This window comes from Hemicordylus capensis, chromosome 2 (assembly GCF_027244095.1).
Source record: "Hemicordylus capensis ecotype Gifberg chromosome 2, rHemCap1.1.pri, whole genome shotgun sequence".
Lineage (NCBI taxonomy): Eukaryota > Metazoa > Chordata > Lepidosauria > Squamata > Cordylidae > Hemicordylus > Hemicordylus capensis.
In genome coordinates this window covers 220,870,451-220,895,434 of record NC_069658.1, presented here as the reverse complement: position 1 = coordinate 220,895,434, position 24,984 = coordinate 220,870,451, and the positions used below count along the sequence as shown (strand labels likewise).

The following is a 24,984-nucleotide window of genomic DNA, read 5'->3' as shown; positions in this document are numbered from 1 at the left end:
TTCCTTTCATAACAAAAGTTAACTCGAAGTGCAGATAAACCAATGGATTGTTATGGCTCCTAGCTGTTGGACTACAATCCCACATCATCCTTGGATGAAGGCCATTGTTGGGGATGATGGGAGTTGTAGTCCAAGAACACCTAGGAACTCAAGTTTGAGAATGCCTGCTTTAAGGAAAGCCCAGAAGCAAGGAAAAAGAGCACACCACCACCCATCATTTTTGCCCCAGGTTATTGCATTGAGATACACTGCCTCTGAACATGGAGGTTCCATTTAGTAAACCAGCCCTAATAGCCTTCGAGATACCTTCCTCCATAAGAGCCCTGCCATCTCCAAGATAAGGCTGAGAGAGATTCCTGCCTGCAACCTTGGAGAAGCTGCTGCCAGTCTGGGTAGACAAAACTGAGCGAGATGGACAAATGGTCTGACTCCGCATATGGCAGCTTCCTATGTTCCTAAGGCAGCGTCATATGTCATTTAGTCCAGGCACGCCCAAGCTTGGGTCACCAGATGTTGTTGGACTACAACTCCCATCATCCCTAGCTGAAAGCTGGGCATGATGGAAGCTGTAATCCAACACCATCTGGGAACCCAGATTTTAGAGCCCCTGCATTTGTTCAGCATCAACAGTGGCATCTGGGAATCCCACATGAAGGGAATAAAAATCTCTGCTTCCCAGCAGCTACTTTTCAGAGGCATCCTATAATCACCAAAAGATTGATCTAATTATATACACAGATCCAACCTAATCAACTGCCTTTAATATAATTATAATCCACGTACAAACATAGCATTAAATCCCAGGAAAGCCTCCCAGGTCAGGAGAAAAATGCCGACCGTAACCAATCTCCGAAGCCGGGGTTTCGAAGCCAGACAGCCCGTCCCAAACGCATCCCCTTTTTTCCACTGACTTGACAGCTCCGGCCCCGATTTAATCATGTGTTTGTGTAGGGATTATCGTTATATTAAATAGAGCTGATTGGACTGGATTTGTGTATTTAACTCAAGCGGGCTGTTTATGATTATGGCATTTGGCCTTGGGTCGTATCTCTGCTTTGCAGGATGTTTTATTCAGAGATAAACGGAGCGGGCATGATGGTTCCATTACTCTGAGGTAATCGGTACCTATCCATTCCCCGTAACAACCTGGGATAGCTCTCTCCTCTCCAAGCTTGTCAAATACCCTTTTAATGAGAACACAGGACAATCTCTGCAGCATAAGGCGGTGATCTCTGCGGCATAAGACCATTTTACAGCATAGCGGGGTTTTTAAAAGAGGATTGTATAGGGATGTGCCTGAAATGTATTCGGCGGGGGTGGTACTTTAAGGGCGAGGGAGAGTGTACTCACCCCTCCTGCCGCATTTCCCCCGCCGGCGCTCCTATATTGGTAAGCCCCTCGGGGTGGCAGCATTCCTTCCTGCCGCCCCATTTCCCTCATCGGCCAGAAGTGGCCGGAAGTAGCGGCCACACATGCGCCCATCGTGCGCATGCACGGCAGATGGGCGTGTGCGCGCATGCAACGGGCACATGTGTGGTTGCTATTTCCGGCCACTTCCGGCCGATGGGGGAAACGGGGCGCCAGGAAGGAACGCTGCCACCTCGTGGGGCTTACAAATAACGGAGTGCTGGCAGGGGAAATGCGGCGGGAGGGGTGAATACACCCTCCCCCGCCCTTAAAATACCACCCCCGCCGGCGCCGAAATGCTAACCCCCCCACCCCGAGCCAAAACATTTCGGAGGCCTTTATAATGGCATCCGAAACATTTCGGGCTCAAGCCTAGGATTTTAAATGTTTTGTAGGAGCTTCAATGCACTACCGTAAGAACCGCTTGGTTCATTCTTGGATATCCACACCTGCACGGTTCTTGCAGTAGTTATTCCCACTTCTTTCTCCCCACAAAAGAGCAGCCTTTACACTCTGGGTTTCCTCCCTTATACACAGGACCATCGCCAGCATAAAAGTTTTGGATGGTGCCAGAAACAGTAGAGCAGGGCAACTTATCTGGCCCCCATCTGTCCTAAGTGCAAGCAACACTCTGTTATTTTTATTTTTAAAAAATCATTGAAAAAATGGGCAGGGGGGACAGAGAAAAATTTAGGTGGGGCAGGTCTGCCCTAGGCCTCCATGGCTATGGGTCTGTCTGCCTAGGCAGGTTGCTGTCCCTCCCTCCTTCACCACTCCTAAAGGTGCTTTCTGCATGCATGCGAAGAAGGGCTGGGCTAGTTCATCCGACCCGCCAAAAGTTGGTAAAAAGTCATCCAGGAGACGGAAATGGAGGTTTCCATGGCACATATGCCCCCCTGCAGCATGTGATCCAGACCCGCCAATGTGCTTCCTTACCAAGTTCCACTCGAGATTCCTGCCTGCAACCTGGTGGTAGCAAGCATGACTTGTCCCCTTATCTAAGCAGGGTTCACCCTAGTTGCATATGAATGGGAGACTTGATATGTGAGCTCTGTAAGGTAGTCGCCTCAGGGGATAGAGCCGCTCTGGGAAGAGAAGAAGGTTCCAAGTTCCCGCCCTGGCAGCATCTCCAAGATAGGGCTGGGAGAGACTCCTGCCTCCAACCTTGGAGAAGCCGCTGCCAGTCTGTGAAGACAATACTGAGCTAGATAGACCAATGGTCTGACTCAGTATATTGCAGCTTCCTATGTTCCTAATTCTACACCTAGACTTCTACACCTTGAAGATTCTTGCTACAATCTTGGGCAATCTCGATAACGCATTGACAGGTTCGTATATCACTCCAGATAGAAGCAAGTAGGTTCCTTCCTACTTCCTTTGTACTTACTTATGGGCAATTATGGAAAGCATTGTGTTCTGATTTCTGTTGTGGTTGCTCAATCGTGTTCTTCCAGTTTACTGAACTTCCTAAGATCCACTCCCCCAGGTATTTCTGCTTACTTTCCCACTGCACTGAAGCTCTGGGGAGACACCCCCTTCCCACAATATATCTTTAAAATCTTTCAATCTCTAGCTGCTAGGGGTTCGGATCGTTCAAGCTTGAACCCGTCTGGCCCCCCATAAGAGGGGGCTGGTCCAAGTTCAAACCGAACTGGGCCCCATTTGGATCCAACCAGTTTGGCCCAGTTCAATCAAATTAAGTGCTCTACTTGTAAAGGGGGATCCAGTCAGGAATCCAGTAAAGGGGAATCCAGTAAGGCTTACTCTTTACAAGCAAGGGCGTGATTCCCTATCTGAGTATCTAAAAAGAGGTTGGGGTGGCCAAGAGGGCACCTTACTCTTTGTGGCAGCAGTGGCGACTCCACAGCAGTGGCCCATGTCAGCCCTGCCAGCTCTGCCCCCTCCTGCACTGCGGTCCTCTCGACAGCACAAATCGAACCTCCGCCGGTTCGGACAAACCAGTTCACAGACCTGGCAGTTTTGTTTGAATTCAGTTCAAATTCATACCAAACCACCTCCGCTGGTTCTGTGCACACCCCTAATTGCTGCTCATAAAAAAGACATTTCCTCTATATATCCCCTATATCATGAGAAATCATGAAAATGTTGCTTCATTTTCTATCTATCTATCTATCTATCTATCTATCTCTCTCTCTATCTATCTAATTTGTACACCGCCCCAAACTTTCATCTCTAAGTGGTTAACAATAGCATAAAACAAGTTTAAAACATATACAAAAACGTAAAACAATTTAACAATTTTTTAAAAAATTGTTTAGTTCCCCCCCCACACACACACACACTGAAGGGAAAACCTCTGGAATGCTATGCCACTGGTATTGCATGAGACAAATATAATGCAAGAACAGCAAATTGGGGATGGGTCCGTTGCTGAGTGGTAGAGCATCTGCTTTTCATGTAGAAGGCCCTGAGTTTAATTCCTGGGAGCATCTCTAGGCAAAGTTGGGGGGGGGGAACCCTGCCTGAAATTCTGGAGAGCCACTGCCAATCAGAATAGACAATACTGAGCTGGAGAGACCAATGGTCTGATTAAGTAGAAGGTAGGGACGTACACGAACTGGTTCATGCACTCCTGGGAGGCGGGGGGTGTTCTTTAAGGGGCAGAGAGGGTGCCCTTACCTCCCCACCGCTTTCCCCCCACCAGCACTCTCCCCAAAATCGTTGCTTCCTTGCGGCCCGGTCAGCGTCGTACCAGAAGTGGCCGAAGCACGTGCTCGAACGTGCTCAACCGGGCTCAACCGGGCTCGAATGGCAAACTTCTGAACCGGTTCGGCACTCCACAAAAGGAGCACTGAACCAGTTCATGCACAACCCTACTAGAAAGCAGCTTCCTATGTCAGGCTCATAGCATCTGCTTTGCAAGCAGAAGGCCCCAGATTTAATCCCCAGAAGCTTCTCTCTCTAGGTCAAGCTGGGAAAGACCCCACCTGAAACCTTGGAGAGCTGCTGTCAGTTAGTGCAGAGTACTGAGCTAAATGGACCAGAGCTCTGATTTGGTATAAAGCAGCTTCCTATGTAGTTAAAAACACACAAATTCTCAAAAACAGTGTGACAGTGAAGTAATATAACATTAGAACACAAAAATGAATTCAGATAAATTCTCCTGATCAATTTCACCTCCGCTGTGAAATTCACAGCCCTCAGGCAAGGCTGTCCATTGGAACTGTCCATTTGGGCCTGATCCAGCAGGGATGTTCTTATGTTCTTATGTTCTGTTTCACTTCGGCTACCAATTCCCTCAAGCCAACAAACAGAAACACCACATCTTTGTGTGTGTCTGTTTCTCTGGACATGGTTACTTCTTAATTTGTTGATTTTTAAAAATCTTTTCTTCTCACAGAACCTTTCCTTTTAAATGACTTGCCTGCAATCTTATCCATGCTTTTCAGGGAGTAAGCTCCCTTGGACTTGGTGGGACTTAATTCTGAGTAAACATGAATTTATTCTCCTGCTGAGAGCACAGTTTCCTCCTTGTTTTGTGGCTTGACTTTTGTGCATTTAAATATCCCTCCGTTGTCTTACCAATCTCCCAAAGGAGCAAAGAAACCAATTATAAATGGGAAACCTATGTGGGAACCTACATCCCATGTGTCAATCATTTTAAACAAAAAATCATGTTGCCTGTACTTAAAAAATGATGCCAGTAGGGAAATTGCAGGGATGGAAGATCACTCAAAACAGCTAGAAATTTTTTTAAGCCAGTGGGGCCATTCACACGACCTATCCAGGTGGGCAGACAGGCGAGCGGAGAGAAGGCTCTACAAATTTTGCCTTCCCCTCGAGATGATCATTGTTTGGTTGGGGGGAATGCGCTCTGTGCTCCCACATGATCAGCCCTGTTCTGTACAGAGTGCTGATCGATTGGAGGCTGGGATGCATTGTCCTGGGCCCTGGAAATCGCACAAGTGCACAGTGCATTGTGGGAATCCCCCCCCAGCGATCGGTGGGTACCCGTCAGTGTTTCAGCACCAGCTGAAAGCAACTGGCATTGACAAACGGTCAGGTAAATGGGGTTAAGGGAGCGCTCATTCTCTAAGCCTTGTTTAAGAGGTGGGCTCCCTAGGTGGGTGTACCGCCATGGCACGACCTGGAGCTGATCAGCTCCCGGTGGTTCTTGCGGGCAACAAAGCCTGGGCTTAGCTGCCCTAGTCCAACCTTGGCTGCTCGTGAGAACAGCCTGAGTGAGAGATGATAAAAAGCACCGAGCAAGCAGATAACCAGAAGTGGAGATAACCAGAAGTGCAGCACAGAGGTGTGCTGTTCATGAAGCACCAATTTTAGAAATTATTATTCCAATTAACCCAAGAGGCAGGCAGACCAGTGCCTGGTGCAGAGCCAATGAATGGCGCAGTAATAAGAACATAAGAACCCCTGCTAACTTGGCAAAGAGGCCCCTTTCAACATGGTGATTCTCTTTATTTATCAGGGGGAGAGTAACTGGCCCTATCCACCCCCAGCACAGTATCCCTCCAGTGACAGTTGCTGGTGTCTATCTGATGTTCCTTTTTAGATTGTGAGCCCTTTGGGGACAGGGAGCCATCTTATTTATTTATTATTTCTCTTTGTAAACCACCCTGAGCCATTTTTGGAAGGGCGGTATAGAAACCAAATAAATAAATAAATACATACATACATACATACATACATACATACATACATACAGCCCTGCTGGATCAAGGCCCATCTAGTCCAGGATCCTGTTTCACACAGTGGCCCACCACATGCTGCTGGGAAGCCCACAGGCAGGAGTTGAGGGCATGCCCTCTCTCCTGCTGTTACTCCCCTGCAACTGGTACTCAGAGGCATCCTGCCTTTGAGGTTGGATGAAATGGGAAGAAGCCATTTCTTCACCCTAATGTGCCCCCTTCACAGGCAGCTGTAGGACCCGGCTTAAGCAGGGAAGCCCATTTTAGGGAGCAAAGCAGGGTCAGGCAACGTGTGGCTCTCCAGATGTTTCTGAATTACAACTCCCATCATCCCCAGCTATAATAAATTCTGGCTGAGGTTGATGGGAGTTGTAGTTTAGCAACATCTGGGGAGCGGCACATTGCCTACCCCTGGAGTAGAGTCTGAGGCAACACAGTGTCAATGTCATCCACAAATTATAGTTTTGTTTGATCTTATATTTTTACCACCCATGGGGAAGGGTATTTGGTTTTTCTGCCAGAGGCACCAAAATGTCTTGTGCCGTCTTGCACTGACAAATGGCATGTCAACCTTTGCTCCCCATAACCTGCAGGGCCACTTGATGTGCGTGATGACATCATCCCAACATGCATCTTCCTGTTCCCATCAGTTATATAGGACCTGCAATGATGTCACCTGAAAAGTAAGCCTGATGTTATGAGGCGGGAGAGAGAAACGATACCACACAATGTCATTTTTGGTGACTGATGTTTCATTTCATCCTGAAAATCAACTGTTTCCCCTGGTGATGCTCCTGGAATCAATTATGTGAGAGGCAGAAATTTAGCAGGTGAAGCTGTGCCTCATCACATCAGTCACGGGGAAGGAAACGTGGCACCAGCTAAATTTCTGGCCTCATTTGCATGTAATGTGGAACCAGAGTTTAAGGGGCCAGAGGTTGTTGTACTGTTATGTCTCTGAATGCAAGAAAATCTGGTTCCGTGAGGTGACTGATCTGAGGGTTTCCCCCCCTTTAATTCCAGTCTGAACCCTCGAGTTATAGTGAGTTACTTCACCCCAACCCAAGGTTCCATGCAGCCTGTGTTGCGTCCAAATTCAGAGCCACAGGCTGTGTTGCCTTCAACCGGAGTTGAGGGAGGAAGCTCCTCCCTCTCTCCAGCCATGATTGGCTGGGTGGGCTGTCCTTCATGCAAGAAGGAAGCCCAAACATCCAATTCCCTCTCCTCTCTGCAGTCTCGCTGACTGCAGAGAGAGTGATCTCCGTTATGTCCGAATTCAGACAGGAGGATGAGAGTGGATTCACTGAATTATGTGTGAATGTGACCCCTGCCTGTCAAATGGCTATTAAAAGCACAGGATATCTTGGCCATTGTCAGGGCCGGATTATGAGATGCTGAGGCCCTAAAATATGTCAAGCTTAAAAGGTTTTAAATTAAGATATGTCAAGCTTAAAGCGTTACAAAACAGGTTGGAAGTCACTACACTGCTCACAACAGCATCCGTGTGAAGGGGCTAATGTTGCCTGTTATAGTGGTGGTGGGTGTTGGTCTAAACCAGGCCCTGGTTGAATGATATTTTTCTATAACTTAGTTATTTCTGTACATAAACAACTGTGTGTCCATACAAGTATGTTTGTATGGACACAACTGAGCAAAAAAACCCACACCTTTTGAAGTGGTGGTTCTCTTATATTTAGCAGGGGGAGAGCAATTGGCCTCATCCAGCCCCAGCATAGCATCCCTCCAGTGGCTGTTACTGATATCTGCCTTGTGTTTCTTTTGAGATTGTGAGCCCTTTGGGGACTGGGGACCATCTTATTTATGTATTACTTATTTTTCTATGTAAACCACTTTGTTCACTTTCTGAACTTTGGTTCACTTTAGTAGTTTTTTCTTATCAGAATGATAACATCTGTTTTAGAGTCTCCCCCCCCCCTTTATTTTTCAACAAATTGTACAAAACTTGAAACTTAGTTCTCTCCCCCGGCCCTTTTTTTTTCTTTTGGTATTCAGAGGCCCCTCATAATGTGAGGCCCTAAGCTGTATTACTTAGCTAGTGCCTAAATCCCTCACTGGCACTTACCCCTGGACTTTGGGGCTGAAGTCCAGGGCCTCCATAGCCCCTTGGGGCCCCCAAATCCTCTTCCATCTGTCCTAGGTGGTGTGGTCACCTGGCAGAGCATGGTGATGCTTAATTTGCAGGGGAGGGGGCCTCCAAAGGCCTTTAGGTCCAGGCTCCAAAATTACCTAGGTGCATCTCTGAGCACTGGTCATTTTGGTTTATGTCATAGAACCAGTGTTCTCAAACGTTGGGTCCCTAGATGTTGATGGACTACAGTTCCTATCATTCCCAGCCACAATGGCCTTTGGGGATGATGAAAGTCATACTCTAACAACATCTGGGGACCCATTGTTGAGAACACCAGCCCTAGAGATTCCTGACTCGACTACTGTAACACATCCTCTCAAGGGCTGCCTTTGAAAATGTCAGTTGGTGCAAACTGCCCTAGCTGGGTGTGAGACACAGTTACTTTGTTGCACCCTTGCAAAGACAATTGCATCAGGCTACCAGTTTGTTTCCAAGCCCAATTTGAAGTGCTGCTTTTGACCTTTGAAGCCTAAATGGTCTAGATGCTCTCAAGGGAACCCTTCTCCAATATGCACCACCTACAAATTTACTTGCAGTGCCATTCTATTAGGATGCCACACTAGTGTCCAGGAGAAGCAGGGCTTTTTTGGTTGTGGCCCCCAAACGCCCTTCATTTCACTCCCTGATTGATGCCATCATGCCACCGAGATTCGATGGTACTTTTAGGAGTCTGTTCTGACTGGCTCCACTTGTTTACTATTGGAGTAAACTAGTTGGAGAGCTCCTAGTTGGAGGGCTAAAGGCCACCTCCAGCCTCAAAGGCAAGATGCCTCTGAGTACCAGTTGCAGGGGAGTAATGGAAGGAGAGAGGGCACACCCTCAACTCCTGCCTGTGGCTTCCAGCGGCATCTGGTGGGCCACTGTGCGAAACAGGATGCTGGACTAGATGGGCCTTTTGGGGCCTGATCCAGCAGGCCTGTTCTTATGTTTGTTGGCAGCTGGTTTTAAGATCATGGCTTCTCTAATTGCTTGACTAATTGGTGTTTATCTTCCTTTCCCTTATTGGTTGGCCTTTTTAATCGGATGTTTTGCATTGTTTACTTGGATTGGTTGCATTGATGGTTTTCACTGGGATGTTGCTAAGGTTGAGCCATAATTCACAGGTCGTCAAACTGAGGGCCAGGTCTCCTATTTGGTGCAAAAGCGGGGTGAAATGAAGGCCTTAACATTGATATTCTTTCTTTGGGCTATGAGGAGGGGGAAATGGGAGTGTATGGGTGGGACAGAGGAGGCCTTCTTTATTTAAGAACATAAGAGCAGTCCTGCTGGATCAGGCCCAAGGCCTATCCAGTCCAGCATCCTTTTTCATACAGTGGCCCACCAGATGTCTCTGAGAAGCCCACAGGCAAGTGCTGAGGGCCGGCCCTCTCTCCTGCTGTTGCTCCCCTGTAACAGGTATTCAAACTCATCTTGCTGCTGAGGCTGGCAGCCTATAGCCACCAGATTATTAGCCATTGGTTATGCCATTGTTGATCAGCCATTACATTAATTTATGTAAAAGATGTGTCACCCATTTTCTAATCTCCTTGTTGCTAATCCACCTAGACACGCATAGCAGTTTCTTTGCTTCATCTCCCTTGTTCCCTATCCCTCCCTCCCTCCCTCCCTCTCTTCTCCCCCCCCCCCCACCACCAGCCTTCTTTTCTACTTTCTGCTTCTTCCCTTCCCTTCCTTCATTGGATGAATATGGGTGAGTAAGAGGGTGGGATACAATGATAATGGGGAAACAAATATACTGTAAATGAGAAAAATGCTGAATAGCCAGCCCATTCTTTTTTTTTAAAGTTGTGTTACCTGCTTTCAGGGTAAAGACCTTGAAAGGCATCCAACAGCAATAATTAGAAAGCAATAGAATGATATAATCATACAATCGAATGATATAATCATTTTAGAGTCACAAGGGACCTTGGAGGTCTTCTAGTTCTGCTCTGTGCAGGAAACTGCTGCAGACAGCATATTATTAACATTTTATATCCCGCACTCTAAACCACTACACCACGCTGGCTCCATGACAGATGGCCATCCAGCCTCTGTTTGAAAACCGCCAGTGGAGAGACTATCACTGTCCAAGAGCTCTTGTAGTAAAGGAGTTCTTCCTAATGGCTAGCCTGAATCTACTTGCTTGTGATTTTGACCTCTTGGATAAATCCACTAGCTGGGCCGGGCACAGAGCATCTGCACCTCTAGTTTGCCACAGCCATTTTCTCTCCTCCCCCCCGGCCCACCGCCGGCACAGCCACCCACCCGGTTGCCCGCCCGCTGGCTGCCTCAGCCCGCCAGCCCACCACTTCCACCCACCCACTGGCTGGTTGGCCCAACGCCTCCTGTTGGCAGCCGCCTCTTCTCACCCACTTCCTCCCACCGGCCGCCTCACTTCCTCCTAGCAGCCAGCTGGCCCACCACTTTCTCCTGCCAGCCACCATCGCTGTTTTCTTCCCCATCACTATACAGGCAGCTGCTCACGAACTCTCGCGAGAGCTGCCACACATGGGATTAGCCACGGGTATATCTTACCTAATTATATATAAAGATATTTGAACATTTATTTTGAATATTATTTTAATCTAATTTTTTTTGTTTGTTGTCTTGTTATATTTTATATTATAATATTGTTTAACATTGGGCTGTTCTTAATATAGTCCAGCATCCTGTTTCCCACAGTGGCCCACCAGATGCCGCTGGGAAGCCCACAAACAGGAGATGCAGGCATGCCCTCTTTCCTGCTGTTGCTCCCCTTCAACTGGTATTTAGAGGCATCCTGCCTCTGCACCTGGAGGTAGCTTGTAGCCATCAAGAGTAGCAGCCCTTGACAGACCTTTCCTCCATGTTTCTAGTCCTCAGGAGGAGCAACAGTTAACAAGTCTGCTCCTTCTTCCCTGACAGCCCTTCAGAGATTTAAAGCAGGCTCTCCCATCTCCCTTTAGTTTTCACTTCTCCAGGCTAAACATGCCCTGTTTCTTTGACCATTCCTCAGAGAGTTCGGGTTCTAGACCTCTCCCCATCTTCGTTGCCCTCCTCTGACCCCATTCCAGTTTATCAATGTCATTCTTCTTATAACACAGAGCCCAGAAACTAGGGATGTGCACGGAACTGGCGGGGGCCAGTTCAAAGACAGGAGGGATAACTTTAAGGGTGCACTTCCCCCCTCCCATTTCCCCCACTGGCACTTGCTTAAAAACCGGTCCAGCAGGGTGGCAGTGTACCTCCCTGCCACCCCATCCACTCCTCGGACCGGAAGTGAATGGAAGCAGCCCATGCGCATGTGCACATTGGTACATGCGCGTGAGCAAGTGTGACATTCGTGTGCACGGGTACTTCTGGTCACTTCCGGTCCAAGGAGCGGACGGGGCAGCCGGGAGGTACACTGCCGCCCCGCTGGAACGTTTTTTAAGCAAGCGTTGGCAGGGGTAACACGGCGGTGGGAAGTGCACCCTCCCTCACCCTTAAAGTTATCCCCTCCTTCAAACCCTTTGAACTGCCTGATGTTCAAACCTGTTCAGAGGTCCATAAAAGGGCCCCCAAACAGGTTCATGCACAGCCCTACCAAAAACTGGACTCCGGATTCCAGGTGAGGTTTGACAGAACCACATTGTTATAGGTTATCAATGTGCAGGAGTAGCCATGCATATGGATCCAAACAGAGCACAAGAAGGAATTTGGGAGCAATGACATCAAGACTCCTATTTGCCCTGATTTAATCCGGAACTGGGATATGAACAGGTTTGAGGCAGGGAGTTGTTTGATAGCAGCTTCCCTCACAAACACGAAGTAATCTTATGTAGATTTAACCAAGAATTTATTCAGAAGCAACTCACTGCCACAAGATGTGGTGACAGCCAACAGCCTGGATAGCTTTAAGAGGGGTTTCGATAAATTCAGGGAGGACAAGTCTATCAATGGCTAATAGTCTGAGGGCCCTGGACATTGGCCCTGCAGTCCAGGGGTAAGAGTACCTCTGGTCATCTGTGTGCCAATCCACCTCCAGCCTCAGAGGCAAGATGCCTCTAAATACCAGTTGCAGGGGAGTAATAGCAGGAGAGAGGGCAGGCCCTCAGCTCCTGCCTGTAGGCTTCCCAGAGGCATCTGGTGGGCCACTGTGCGAAACAGGATGCTGGACTAGATGGGCCTTCTTGGGCCTGATCCAGCAGGGCTGTTCTTATGTTCTTAAATATACCTGATCCAAATGAAACTAGAAATCAGGGGTAAATGTTATACAGTGTCCAAGAAGCCCACAGCTTAAGGAAGTACATAACTGCCCAGAGACATGAGTGTAGGGAGGTGTGCAAATATATCAAGTAAGTAAGTAGATAAATAACATCATCACTAAGTTCACACAACACATTCTCTGGGAGTGCATGCCACCAGGATCTCCCATTCTTATTTATCTGACATTTGCTTGATCTGTGAAAATCTTTGTCATGGGATGTGGTAATGGCCACCCACTTGGATGGCTATAAAAGGGGCTTGGACAAATTCATGGAGGACAGGGCTATCAAGGGCTACTAGCCTCAGAGGCACAATGCCTCTCATTACCAGTTGCAGGGGAGCAAGAGCAGGAGAGAGGGCATGCGCATACCTCTTGCCTGTGGCCTCCCCAGAAGCATCTGCTGGGTTACTGCTGGAAACAGGATGCTGAACTTGATAGGCCTTGGGCCTGATCCAGCAGGGTTGTTCTTATGTTCTTATGTTATGTTCTGAACTCCCTTTTCTCTTTCTCCCTTCCATCCCTTTTCCTTTCTGACTCCACCCTGCCCCCACTCTCTGCAGGATTCCCACTGGGACAAACTTCTCAACAACAAAACATAAAAAGGTTACTGGATAGAATACAACAGAAGTAAATAGCAGGGCAGTTCACATGGCCAACATTCAAGGAGCCTCCTACCCTAATTCAAGAGCTGGGCGTATTCCCGGTTTTCAGTCTCATGCGAGTAAAAAACAAGGTAGGAGGCAGGGAGCGTGATCATCTGCTAAGTCTCAGTTGAGTAGGGCAGTTTTACTCCCTACCTCGTTCTGAAGCTGGGGGTGGGTTCTGGGTAGGGTGTGCTCATCCTACCCAGCTGGGGCTTAGCTCACGATCAAGCTCCCAGCCTCTTACCTTGTTTTTAACTGACACATGACTGGCAACTTCTCCTGTCCTAATGTCGACCATGTGACCTGTCCTAGCATCTTTCTTTTTCTTATGGGTGCACAAGTGTACAAGTGCATTGATGTTCTATGTTTAGGAGGGATACATCAGAATCATTTCAGTGCCTCATTAGAGGGTTGCTGAAAACGATTCGGGCAGCCGCATCCAGAATGTTTCTTTGGGTGGGAAAGTAGTAGCATTAAGAATGAGACACATATGTCATTACCAGCTGTCCTTCCCAAAAAGCTGTGTGTGGCTGCATCACAGTGGTGGCATGCACAGTGGCCATTTGCATGTTCAGCAGGGTGTTGCTGAGCACCAAATTGCTGCCACTGTGATTCAGTCACGTACGGGCCTTTGGGAAGGACAGTGCCGTGACTGGAACAGCAGTGGGTCACGGCGGGGGGGCAGGTAAGGACCTGAGTGCCTCATTCTTAAAACTACCACCCTCCCCCACCCCGCACGGTGTCCTGAAACGATTCGGGCAGATCCCTAATGTTTTGTGCAGCCCTGACATGAATCACCATCGAACGCACACATTTTCCATTCAAGGAGAAAGAAGAGAGGGCATGCAAGGGGCTTACACTGGGAGATCAGGGAACTGCGGCGTTCCAGAGCTCGTGGGTGTCTTCTGTGACCTCCAGGAAGCGCGGGAGATGAGGAGGCTCTCGAGGATGGCGGTGAGGAAGGAAAGGTGAATGTCTGGCTCCCACTGAAGAAGTCTCTACAAACCAAAATGGACAACATGGAACTGAAGAGCATCGATGCTATGGCTGCAAACTTCCATACCTTCATCTTAGACCAAGTCAGAACATTGAAACTCTGCAAAACAGGCAAAACAGACAGCTTTATTACACCAGCCTCCGCTGAGCCCTCGTTCACCCCTCTCCAGCCCACCACCCCACCAGCATGTGAAAACACCATGGGCACAAAAGGGTGCTTCCCTTTGCCCCATAAGTCTCTGCCCCCTCCTACCAATTGCACATAGGTTATCAAAGTCAATAAGGGAGCATGTTAAGTGGTGAGTGGTCAGGCAACCAAGTAAAATGTGTACCGTTTGTGATGGAAGACAGTCGGACAGATATGCAGGGATGGGGGAAGAGAGGGGGGAAGAAGGGGGGAGGGGGAGAGAGAGAGAGAGAGAGAGAGAGAGAGAATAATATCCCTAACTCTGTCTTCATTTCTGCTGGAAAATTTGCAAGTTCAAGATACAAAGTCAAATTTCTCTTCAAGCCGAAACTCACTTGGGGACTTTGGTGAGTCTTAGTCTTTCCTCATTAATACAATGGGCACATTAATGACCCATCCACAGGGCTGCTGGAAGAAAAAAATATGTAGCCAAAGTGCAAGTCCTATCAACACTTCCTACATTGAGCTGCTTCCTATGCAACTGTCACACTCCTGGATGACCAAGAGAGAGAATTTGGGACTAGTTATGTTGCTGAGACTCATATTTCCAGACTCAGAAATATGAAACTTGCGGAGCTTGGAACATTCTCCTTGAGAAATATGAAGTGAGCATTACTACCAGTGAATTCTCCTCCCGCTCAATCACAATAACACTGCAGTATCTCTTAGGAAAACGACTAGGTTGTTCTCATGACCGTTACTGGGGTGGGGAGGGTGAGCAGGGGGTAGGGGTGTGTACAAACGGTTCATTGCCAAACTGTTTCACCTCGAACCAGGCCAGTTTGGAGGTTTGATCACGGACCAAACTGGGCACGAACGCCATGTAAATGGCCTCCATGCATCCATGGAGGCCAGAACTGAGCAACAGCCGAATGGGTGGCTTGGTAAAGGAGGGAGAAGCATGCTTGGGGCCACGCCAGGGAGGGTGAGCGGCAACAAGCCAGTGAGAGCAAGCGGCACTGGTGCCAGCAGCTGCACCGGCTGGGTAAGGATCTTATTACTTCTCTCACCATCCTTGTCAGAATCTGAGTTTCCACCCAAAATAAAATACAGAGCACAAAATCAAAGGATTTCCATCTCCAACATCAACATAGCACAGCCCAGTAACTTTTTACAAGTCCTGCTTCCTGGTCAAGCTAGTCTATTGCTAGACTAAACCTACCCACTATGCCTCACTACCTCCTACTACACCCCTGGCCAGACTTTGAGTCAAAGTCAAGATCCATACTTGCGAGAAAGTTGAATGTTCTCTTCACTAGTGCAGCACATGCAGCTCACAGATGGGACTGATTGATCCTAAAAGAGTCCCGCTTTTATAATTTAGATTGACCAAAGGCCAAATGGGGTGTGACCTTCCTAACTGGCCCCAAATTACATCTTCTCCCCTCTTCTCCTCCGCTCCCTGTCCAAGTATCCAAAACATGTTTCATAACTGATCACATGCTGTCTTCATGTGCCCCCATTCCGAGAAAAAGACAAGGCAATTCGCAATTACCTGTGGGTGAAAGATTAACATGGTACTGATTAACATTGGTAAATCAGATAACTGCAGCAGGTTGAACTCTCCACCCCCCGAGCAACAAGGGCACTAAACTCAGGCCCGAGGTCAGACAGTCATGTCCTTTCCCCCAAATGGTGTGGCACTCACATACTGGGCAATTTGGATCTCTGCTCCACTCTTAGAATCATAGGATGTTAGAGTTTGAAGGGACCTTAGAGGTCTTCTAATCAAATTCCGTGCAGGAATTTGATGGCCGCCCAGCCTCTGTTTGGAAATCTTGAGCAAAGGAGCCCCCCACTGCATAAGGCAGACTGATCCACTATGAAATAGCTCTTAATGGTTAGGATGGCAGGTCTAATGGCTGGCCTGAATCTGCTTCCTTCTCCTTCTTCTGTGTTACAGCTCTTCAGATAGAGAAGACAGTAATCATATCTTCCCTTAGTCTTCTCTTTTCCAGGCTAAACACACCCAGTTTCTTCAACCATTCCACATAGGATTTGGTTTCCAGATCTTTCACTGCCTTAGTTGTCCTCTTCTGAGCCCCTTCCAGTTTATCAATATCCTTCTCAAAAGACGGCGTCCAGAATTGGACGCAGTATTTCAAGTGAGGTCTCACCAGCACAGAATAGAGGGGGGAAATTACTTCTTGTGATCTGGACACTATGTTTCTCTTAAGGCAGTCTATGATTGCATTTGCCTTTTTAGCAGCTGCATCACACTGCTGGCTCATCTTCTTGTAGGGGGTCAGGGTAATTCAAAGGCCTCATCCTCACCCACTCACGCAGAGCCATTCAGCCTTTGAGGCTAGAGGTACCACCAAAGCGGTGAGGAGTCCCAATCCTTTTCCTTGTATCATCAAGTCTCGAAGGCCTGATTGACCACTCCCTCCTTAATCCATGCCCATTCTGTCCCCAGAGAAACCAAAGATCACATCAAATCAGCCACAGATATGGAGATGCTCTGATGGCTGCCTGTACCAAGCAGGCCACAGCAGGTAGCTAGGAGCAAGGCGGCAGCTGGGTGTGCAGTTAGCAGGCCCGTTGCCCTAGCAACCGAGGATTGAGCACGGAAAGCCTAAGATCCAGGCGGTCTCCCCAACCTCCTGGTATCACCCAGCCTCATGCCCCACAGCTGTGTTCAGTTCTGTATCCATCTCCTGAAGCGACCCCTCAAGGAGACCCTTCCAGTGTCAGCCAGTGAGCTGCCAGATGAGCTCTCTGTCATCGCTGTTGTAACTGGGGCTGAAATTGATGGCAGTGGCGTTCCCAGGAGTCTGGGGCCAATGCTGGTGATTCCAGAGGAATGAGTTGTTGAGTTCTGGGTTCATGGAATATGTTCCTCCTTGGGAGGAACCTCACCCTCCGGTCCCATGTGGCTGCAATGGGTGGGACTGAACAACACTCTGGGTCGAAGGAGTAGCTTTGACTAGAAAATTTAGGACCAACAAAAGGAAGCATTTTTTCACACAGTGCATAATTAATCTATGGGATTCTCTGCCATAGGATGTGGTGATGGGTACTAACCTGGATGGCTTGAAAAGGGGCTTAGGCAAATTCATTGAGGACAGATCTATCAATGGCTACTAGTCTGGTAGCTATGGGGCACCTCCAGCCTTGGAGGCAATATGCCTTTCAATACCAGTTGCAGGAGAACAACAGCAGGAGAGAGGGCATGCCCTCACCTCTTGCCTGTGGGCTTCCTGGAGACATCTGACAGGCCACTGTGAGAAAAGGCCACTCTGAGAAAGAGGATGCTGGACAAGATAAGCCTTGGGTCTGATCCAAGAGGGCTGTTCTTAGGTTAGGTGGTTGTGGGCTCTTCCTTTGTGGATTCTTTGGGGTACCAGTCAAGGGGTCCCTGAACAGTGGCCAGGCTACTGCTGCCCCCACCCCTGCAACTGAATGTTAGCTGTTACCTCGGAGCTAGTCTACTGATTGGGGTCAGCAGGTAGACCAGGCCTCTGCTCTGGACTTAGCATTTCAGCCCACCTTGGAGGACTGGTCTATGGTGGATCCGACCTCCAAGGTGGGCTGACGTGCTAAGTCCAGAGCAGAGGCCTGGTCTACCCACTGACCACAATCAGTAGATCAGCTCTCCCTAGAAAAACAGCCCTCCAAAATGGTGCTCAAAACACTTGAAACATTTCTACTCAAAATGGGGTCATTTTGTTTCGAGTTTGAAACAGGCCCCTTCTAAAAGGGTGTTTTGTATCGAACACTTGAAATGGCCCAGGACACTTGAAACGGCCCATTTCGAGCTCGAAACATTTTGCACATCCTTATTCCAAAGCATGACACTTTTTGCTGGCTCAAGCAAGTGTCTGTCTCTATGGAAATCCTCTGTTAATATCAATACTTCATTTCCCTATTCCCCAGTTTAATATTTGTAATGATCTCTCCACGAGCCTTCCAGTCCAAGTTGTCATTACTCTTCACTAACATTCTGGTCTCTTGGCAACCTGCAAGATGTATTCAAAGCAAGGATTCTTCCATTGATTCATAAGAGCTAAGCTCTTGCAATGGGCTCTGCTTTTCACCTAGCAGCTCAGCAACTGCAAGGCTATCTTGCTGAGCCAAAGAGTCAACAGCTTCGTCCAGGAAATGTCTGAATGCAAAGATCACTCCCAGTCAGCACATTGTGAGAAATAAATTAGTGGAAGGGTTAAGGGGTCCTGTGAGCACAGGCCTTAATAGAGGGAGTCTGCCTGCTGGTCTTCTGTGTGAGTTGCAGCACTGACCTTTCCTCCTAAGCGGCCTCTGTTGCAGTAGCCAATACTGCGATGTCTCTGCATTAGGTGACAAATAGATAAATCAGTCCTTCAGGGATGAAGCCGAACTCCCTATCCGCAGATGTCCGTCGCCTCCCTGAATGATTCCATATTCTAGCCATTCTTCAGCATGCTAATATAATACAGTTCCTCAGGCACAAGCCCAGGGAGATAAGCTCTCTAAGGGTAGGAAATCCTCCCTTTCCCAAATTCCCAAAAGCAACATTCTCAGGCACAAGAGCAATGCTATCAGACATTTGCAGGCTTACTGAACAGTGCTGGCAACTTGGCGTTCCTCTGGAGATATTTTTGGCATTGGGCTGGCCAGAAATTAGCATCTCTGCTGATAAAGATGTTGACACACCAGGGGCCTCTGCTGGTTCGTTACCATGCCGCCCCGTTGCCCAAGGCCTGTCAGTCTCTCTCATCAACAAGGAGTGATAAACAGCAATTATTCTGATGATTCAAGCACCCCCTGGGGTCAAGGCAGCAAGGAGATTCCCAGTGCCAACTTAATTATCACTGGGGAGGAAACATTCCCGGCTTAAAAGACAAGATGTCATTTCTTGGCCAAAGGAAACGAGCAGAGAGTGTTCCTCCAGCTTTTGACACCCCTCCCAGCCTTGCGTCATGCCCCCCAGCCAGTCCGCTGACAGGGTACACCCCTGTGGCTCGTGGGTCGCGTGACTCCTCTTCAAATTAAATTGGCACCACGCCCTTGCATTGACTTGCCGGATATAATTCAACTTTGTTTGCCTTCCAAGTTTGAGCCATACGAGGAGAGGGGAGGGAGCAGCCGGCAAAGGGGGTGAGTGGGGCAAGCCATCGCAGGGCTCCAAATCCATTCCTGCCCAAGCAGCAGCTTTCATTCACACCAGGAGGGGCCACGCTCAGAGCGCAGGCTGCTCTGCTTGCATAAATCCCCAGGTTCAGTCCCCCAAAGTTTTGAAAAAGGAGGAAGAACAGAGTTGGGGAAATCCAGCTCTGTCAGCCTGAGACCTTGGAAGCCGCTGCCAGTCAGAGTAGATGCCATTCCGAGACAGAATGCCTCTGATTTCATGCAGAAGACCTTCACTACTGAAGAAGCGCTAGCAAATACAGATAAGCAGAATGCAGGTCTCCCCCTTCTGTTCATCTGCTGCTCTGCTCCTAGAATCATAAGGCAGTTCACATGATGAAGAATGGTGTAAGAGATGCCTAGCTCCCATTGGCTGATCTTCTATCAGTTCGAAACAAGGCCAGAGGCACCGTCCCTGATTGTGTGCTCAGCAACAGCAGAATTTGAGGGCTTTTTCTCCTGCCTCATTCAGCAGAAGAGCATCTCGTCACTGTGCTGGTGCCCAACAGGGGCGGAGTTGCTGGTGCCCCAGCAGGGGCGGAGCTACTGGGGTCCAAAGGTGTTCGGAGAACATGGGCCCACCAGGTAGGGTGGCCCCTGTGTGGTCCCTTCTCATGGCTGTCTTCCTCTGAAATCCCATGACAGGCCTGCTAAGGGCCCCTCACAAGTCTCACTACCCTCCCACCACTTGGTGCAGCAGCTCCTGTTGCCTCTCACCATGGCTTTTCACTGCTCACCATGGTTCCTCACCATGCCCACCCTGCCAGTGATATCCACTGTTGCAAAGCAGAGAGGGCCCATTCTGTTCCTTTCTGGAGAGAAGAACGGAAGAGGCTCTCCCTGCTCTACAGTGGTGGATATCGGCAGCAGGGCAGCCACCGTTGCCCGTAAAGAGAGAAGGCGACTGCCAATGGCATGTGCCACTGGTGGAGGGCATGTGTGCCGCTGGGTGGGGAGAACATGGGGCCCCACTGCCCTAGCTGTGCCAGTGTGCCCCACTAATCAGCTGCCTGAGGCAACCACCTCACCTTGCCTTATGGAAGGGCCGCCCCTGCATGTACAATAGTGCACTTCCTATGCATACTCTACATTTGGGGCAGGCCTTTATCTAGGTTCACTTTTTAAATGAGCACATCTACCCATTCACACAAAAACACGTACGTGCAAGCAACACAAGTTCTGAACAGAGCTTCAGATAATTTCTAAAATGAGTTCTCTTACAAGCATGAACCCACAACAAAATGTTGTGGTATATTCCTACTGTGCATGTGTTACCTGAAACTATAAACAAACAGATAACAGGGTGAACCTATGCTTGAGCATGGTGAACATTTTAGACACTTTTGCCCCTCAGAAGCATAAAGGCTTGTGACTATCTTGAGGGAGCCTTCTTCTAGCTGAAAAAGTTCCCACCCTTTTTGTTCAAGCCCTCCTCAACTCGCCTCAACATTGAGTTCAATTAGCTGTGCCCACCTAGTTGTCTGTTAACTACACTCTGAGTCTGGGAACATTCCACTCCATCAAGTTACACTGGGGCAGTTTGGGGTGTTTTTAAATTTCATTTCATTTCAATATTTATATCCCACTCTTCTTCAAGGAGCCCAGAACAATGTACATGGTTATGTTTATCCTCACAACAACCCTGTGGTTTGTTTGGCTGAGAGAATCAGTGATCAACCAAGAGCCATCCAGCGAGTTTCATGGCTGAACTAGGATTTGAACTTGTCCAACCCTCTAGCCTAGTCCAACCCTCTAACCACTATACCACACAACCCATTATTTATTTCCCTTCTGGTTTTTGTGAAGCCAGCACACCTCTCGCCCCCATGTGCCCTAGTTATGCATCCACAAGGATCATAACTTTTCCAGCTCCTTCAAAAACAGATATGAGATTGGAGCGCACACACAGTATGCCAGCTTTCAGTTCTTCCCAACCATTTGCATCTTCCCCTCATCCTACACTGCCAATGCGTAGCTGCACCTGGATAAAACCAGCCTCCTCAACCCCAGTCCAATATTCTAAGCATTCAGCCAGATTCATGTGGATCTGTACAATGACAGGGTGAGCAATTTTTTTAAAAAGAACAATAATAAAATAAATACCTGAACCAAGGCGGGCAACACTTTTAACTAGCTGTTAAGTCGCAGATCAGATACGTAATATTGTAAAGTTGTGTGGACCATGAATATGGGAGTGGAGGTGGGTAAGAGAGTGGAATGCATGGATAATGGGGAATGCGATACTTTTTTTTTTAATTTTACATTTTCTATCTCACTCTTCCTCCAAGGAGCCCAGAGTGGTATACTACATGCTTAAGTTTCTCCTCACAACCACCCTGTGAAGCAGGTTAGGCTCAGAGAGAAGTGACTGGCCCAGAGTCACCCAGCTAGTATTATGGCTGAATGGGGATTTGAACTCGGGTCTCCCCGGTCTTAGTCCAGCACTCTAACCACTACACCACGCTGGCTCCACTGAGGCTTTTCTCATATACAGCCAAGACCGGGATAGGGCAGCTATGTCTGGGCTTGACTGCCTGTGACAACCAGCAAGAGGAGAGCAGCTGCCGACGGAGTCACCTCTCAAAAGTGGTTAAGGGAGCAAGAGCTCCCTTTGTCCCATTTCCCTGATCGACTGCCAGGGTGCATTTAGCCAGCGCTGAAGCAGTGACAGGCATCCACTGGGGGGGGGGATCCCCACAATGCACCCCGTGAGTGGGATCTCCAGAGGCCAGGACACATTGCCCCGACCCCCCGCACCTCTATGCTGCAGGCACGCAGCCCTGCTCGTCCGGGAACGGGTTCCGCATTCCCAACACTCGGTCACCTGGCGGGGAGGTAAGTTTACCAAGCCTTCCACCTCCCTGCCAGCCAGCCGCTGCCCCACCCACCCAGTTGTGAGAACGACCTCACTGTAATTGAGAAAGATGCTCCCTATTTTTATGTATTTATTCATTTACATTTTCTATCCCGCTCTTCCTCCAGGGAGCCCAGAGCGGTGTACTACACACTTAAATTTCTCCTCATTACAACCCTGTGAAGTTGGTTCAGCTGAGAGAGAAGTGACTGGCCCAGAGTCACCCAGCAAGTTTCATGGCTGAATGGGGATTTGAACTTGGGTCTCCCCGGTCCTAGTCCAGCACTCTAACCACTACACTATCCTGGCTATTGATTCTTTTAAAAAATTGTGTGGCCCACGATTCACCCCTTTCCCTGGGTCCCGTGCCTTTGTTCCAGAAGTGTATTGGAAGGAATGCTATCCGATCTCAAAAAGCAATAATCAGCCAACAGGAAAATGACCATGGAAAGAAACATTTCCTTCCAAAACAGTCCTGAACAGCATTTCTGTCCAGCAAAGGACTGACAAGGGAGCAGCTCCTGCTTTGTTGAGATGGAACCCAGAATTAGTACACGCTAATAAGCAAAGTCATTGAAGGGCCCGGCAAGCTACAGAATCATCGGAGAAAGCCAGTCAGAATCTCAAGGTTTCAAGACTTGTAAACAAAGCCAAGTGGAATAGGGGTTTTTTTAAAAATCAGGGATTAAAGGAAAGGGAACAGATTCATCAAAAAAGAAAGTCCAGAGTGGCAGTGAGGGAACCTTCCTCCCATGGTGGGTTTCGGGTGTGGCTAATGGGGACAGAGTGGGAGGTTGATCTGCCCAGAGGGGTGTAGAGTAAGGGTGTGCACGGAACTGGCTGGTCCAGTTCAGTCTGAATCTGAACTGTACCCAAACTGGATTGAGCCAGTTCGGTCCGGGAGCCCCTCAAGCCTGCCCCCCGCCCCCAGTTCAGTCCAGTCAGGAGGGTGGGGTGGGGGGTTTGTGAGCTTAATTTTTTTTAAAAAATTTAAACTTTTCCCCTCCAAGGGGGGTTCTCCAAGGCAGCGGAGGGGTCCAAGGAGGTTCCCCCTCCCCCCATCGGCCTCCCATTCATCCCAAACCGGCCTGTTTGGCCATTCTTTGGCCCATTTGGGCCTTTCCCCCCAGCACGGTGGCCATTTTGTAGGCCACCGCACCTGTGCAATGGGCCTCTGTGGAACACACACACACACCGCTGCCTTGGAGAACATCCCCCCCCCCAGAGGGTAAGTTAAAAAAATTTAAATGGTGGGGGACAACTTGCAACCCGCCAGAATGGGTCGAAGGGGGGTTCGGTCCAGGGTCGGACTGAACAGGGGTGGTTCGGTTCAACCCCAAACCATTGAACTGAAATGGTTCGACGTCTAATACATTCGATGTCGAGCCTGTTTGCACATCCCTAATGTAGAGCTCCAAGACGTTCTCTTGCACAAGCCTCATAGAGAACAGCAACAGAACTGAAGTGAACATCAGCCAGAGTGGCCCTTTCATGAGGCAAAATGAGGCCGTTGCTTCAGACGGCAGATTTCTGCAGCATGAGTCCTCTGCAGCCACCACTGGACAGCTCTTCAGGACCAACCTGATCCTTGCAAAACTTGTACGAAGCATGAGGAGAGAAGAGGTGGCTGGCAATCTGCTCTGCTTCCAGTCCCCCACATAACTTTCAAACTAGCTTTCAAGAGCTGGTTGTTAAGGGGGCTGTTCCACTTTCCCACCAGGGGCGTGGGGCCAGGCAGCCCCACAATGCCTTGGGCTGCCTCAGATAGGATTTGTGAAAGAGCACAACTGATAGGAAAGCTGTGCCTTTGAGCTGCTTCTCGCCCACCAACAGATCTCAGTGATGGGCAAGAAGGTTTCTGCTCCATGGCAAGGAGACTCATGGAATCAAGAAAAGTTCTGCCAAGAGCTGTGAGCCATAACTAAGTTCCAGGCTGAGAAACAGTATACCTGAGAGTACCTGTTGCTGGAGGAAAAATGAATAGGTGGTGACCGGTGTGTTCATGTTTTATTTGTGGGCTTCTTGGGAGCATCTGGTTACACTCTGATAGAAACAGGGGTTTTCAACCATGGGTCCCTAGATGCTGTTGGGTTATGACTCCCATCATCTAGGGGTGTGCAAACCAGCTCGATGTCGAGCCAGTTCGATGTTGAGCCGGTTCGGTTCAATGGCTTGGGGTCGAACCAAACCACCCCGTTTGGTGCGATCCCAGACCGAACACTGCCGAATGTTTCGGAGTTCGCAAGCTTCTTTTTACCTTACTCCCCTTGGGGGAGTTCCTGGAGGCGGTGGGGGGGAGGGGTCCACGGAGGTTTCCCCTCCCCCGCCAGCTCTATCCATTGCCACTCTTTGGCTGGTTTTCGGCCTTCACTCGACGGCCATTTTGAAGAGTGGCCGAACGGCTGAAAAGCCAGCCAAACCTGCCAGAGGGGGCAATGGAGAGAGTGGGGGGAGGGGGAACCTCCTCTGACCCCACCACCACCTCCAGGAATTTCCCCAAGGGGAGTAAGGTCAAAAAAATTTAAACTAAAAAAGCTTGCAAATTAAACAATTTTTAAACTTAAAAAGCTTGCAAACTTCCCCGGACCGAACTGGGGGTGGTTCGAAGGGGGGTGGTGGACCGAACTGGCCCAGTTGGGTTTGAGGCCAGTACAGACTCGAACCGAACCGGGCCAGCCAGTTCCGTGCACATCCCTACCATCATCCCCAGTCATAACGGCTGAAGGTTTGGTCCACCCCAGCCAAGCTCTTTTTCTGTGTTTATGGG

The 24,984-nt window shown here is 48.9% G+C and overlaps 1 protein-coding gene across 2 annotated transcripts in view; it reads right to left on the bottom strand.

The window, feature by feature from the left end:
• NRTN (neurturin) overlaps window positions 1-24,984 on the bottom strand; it is a 111,766-nt gene that overhangs the window by 10,270 nt on the left and 76,512 nt on the right. The window contains exons 1-2 of one of the 2 annotated variants that reach the window (XM_053299556.1): window positions 14,593-14,706; window positions 13,933-14,170 (exon numbers count right to left, since the gene is read on the bottom strand). In XM_053299556.1, coding sequence (XP_053155531.1) covers window positions 13,933-14,143 — 211 coding nt within the window. In that variant the 5' untranslated portion in view covers window positions 14,144-14,170; window positions 14,593-14,706. Of the gene's footprint in view, window positions 1-13,932; window positions 14,171-14,592; window positions 14,707-24,984 lie in introns of those variants that run through there. The other variant, XM_053299555.1, reaches the window with a different exon arrangement.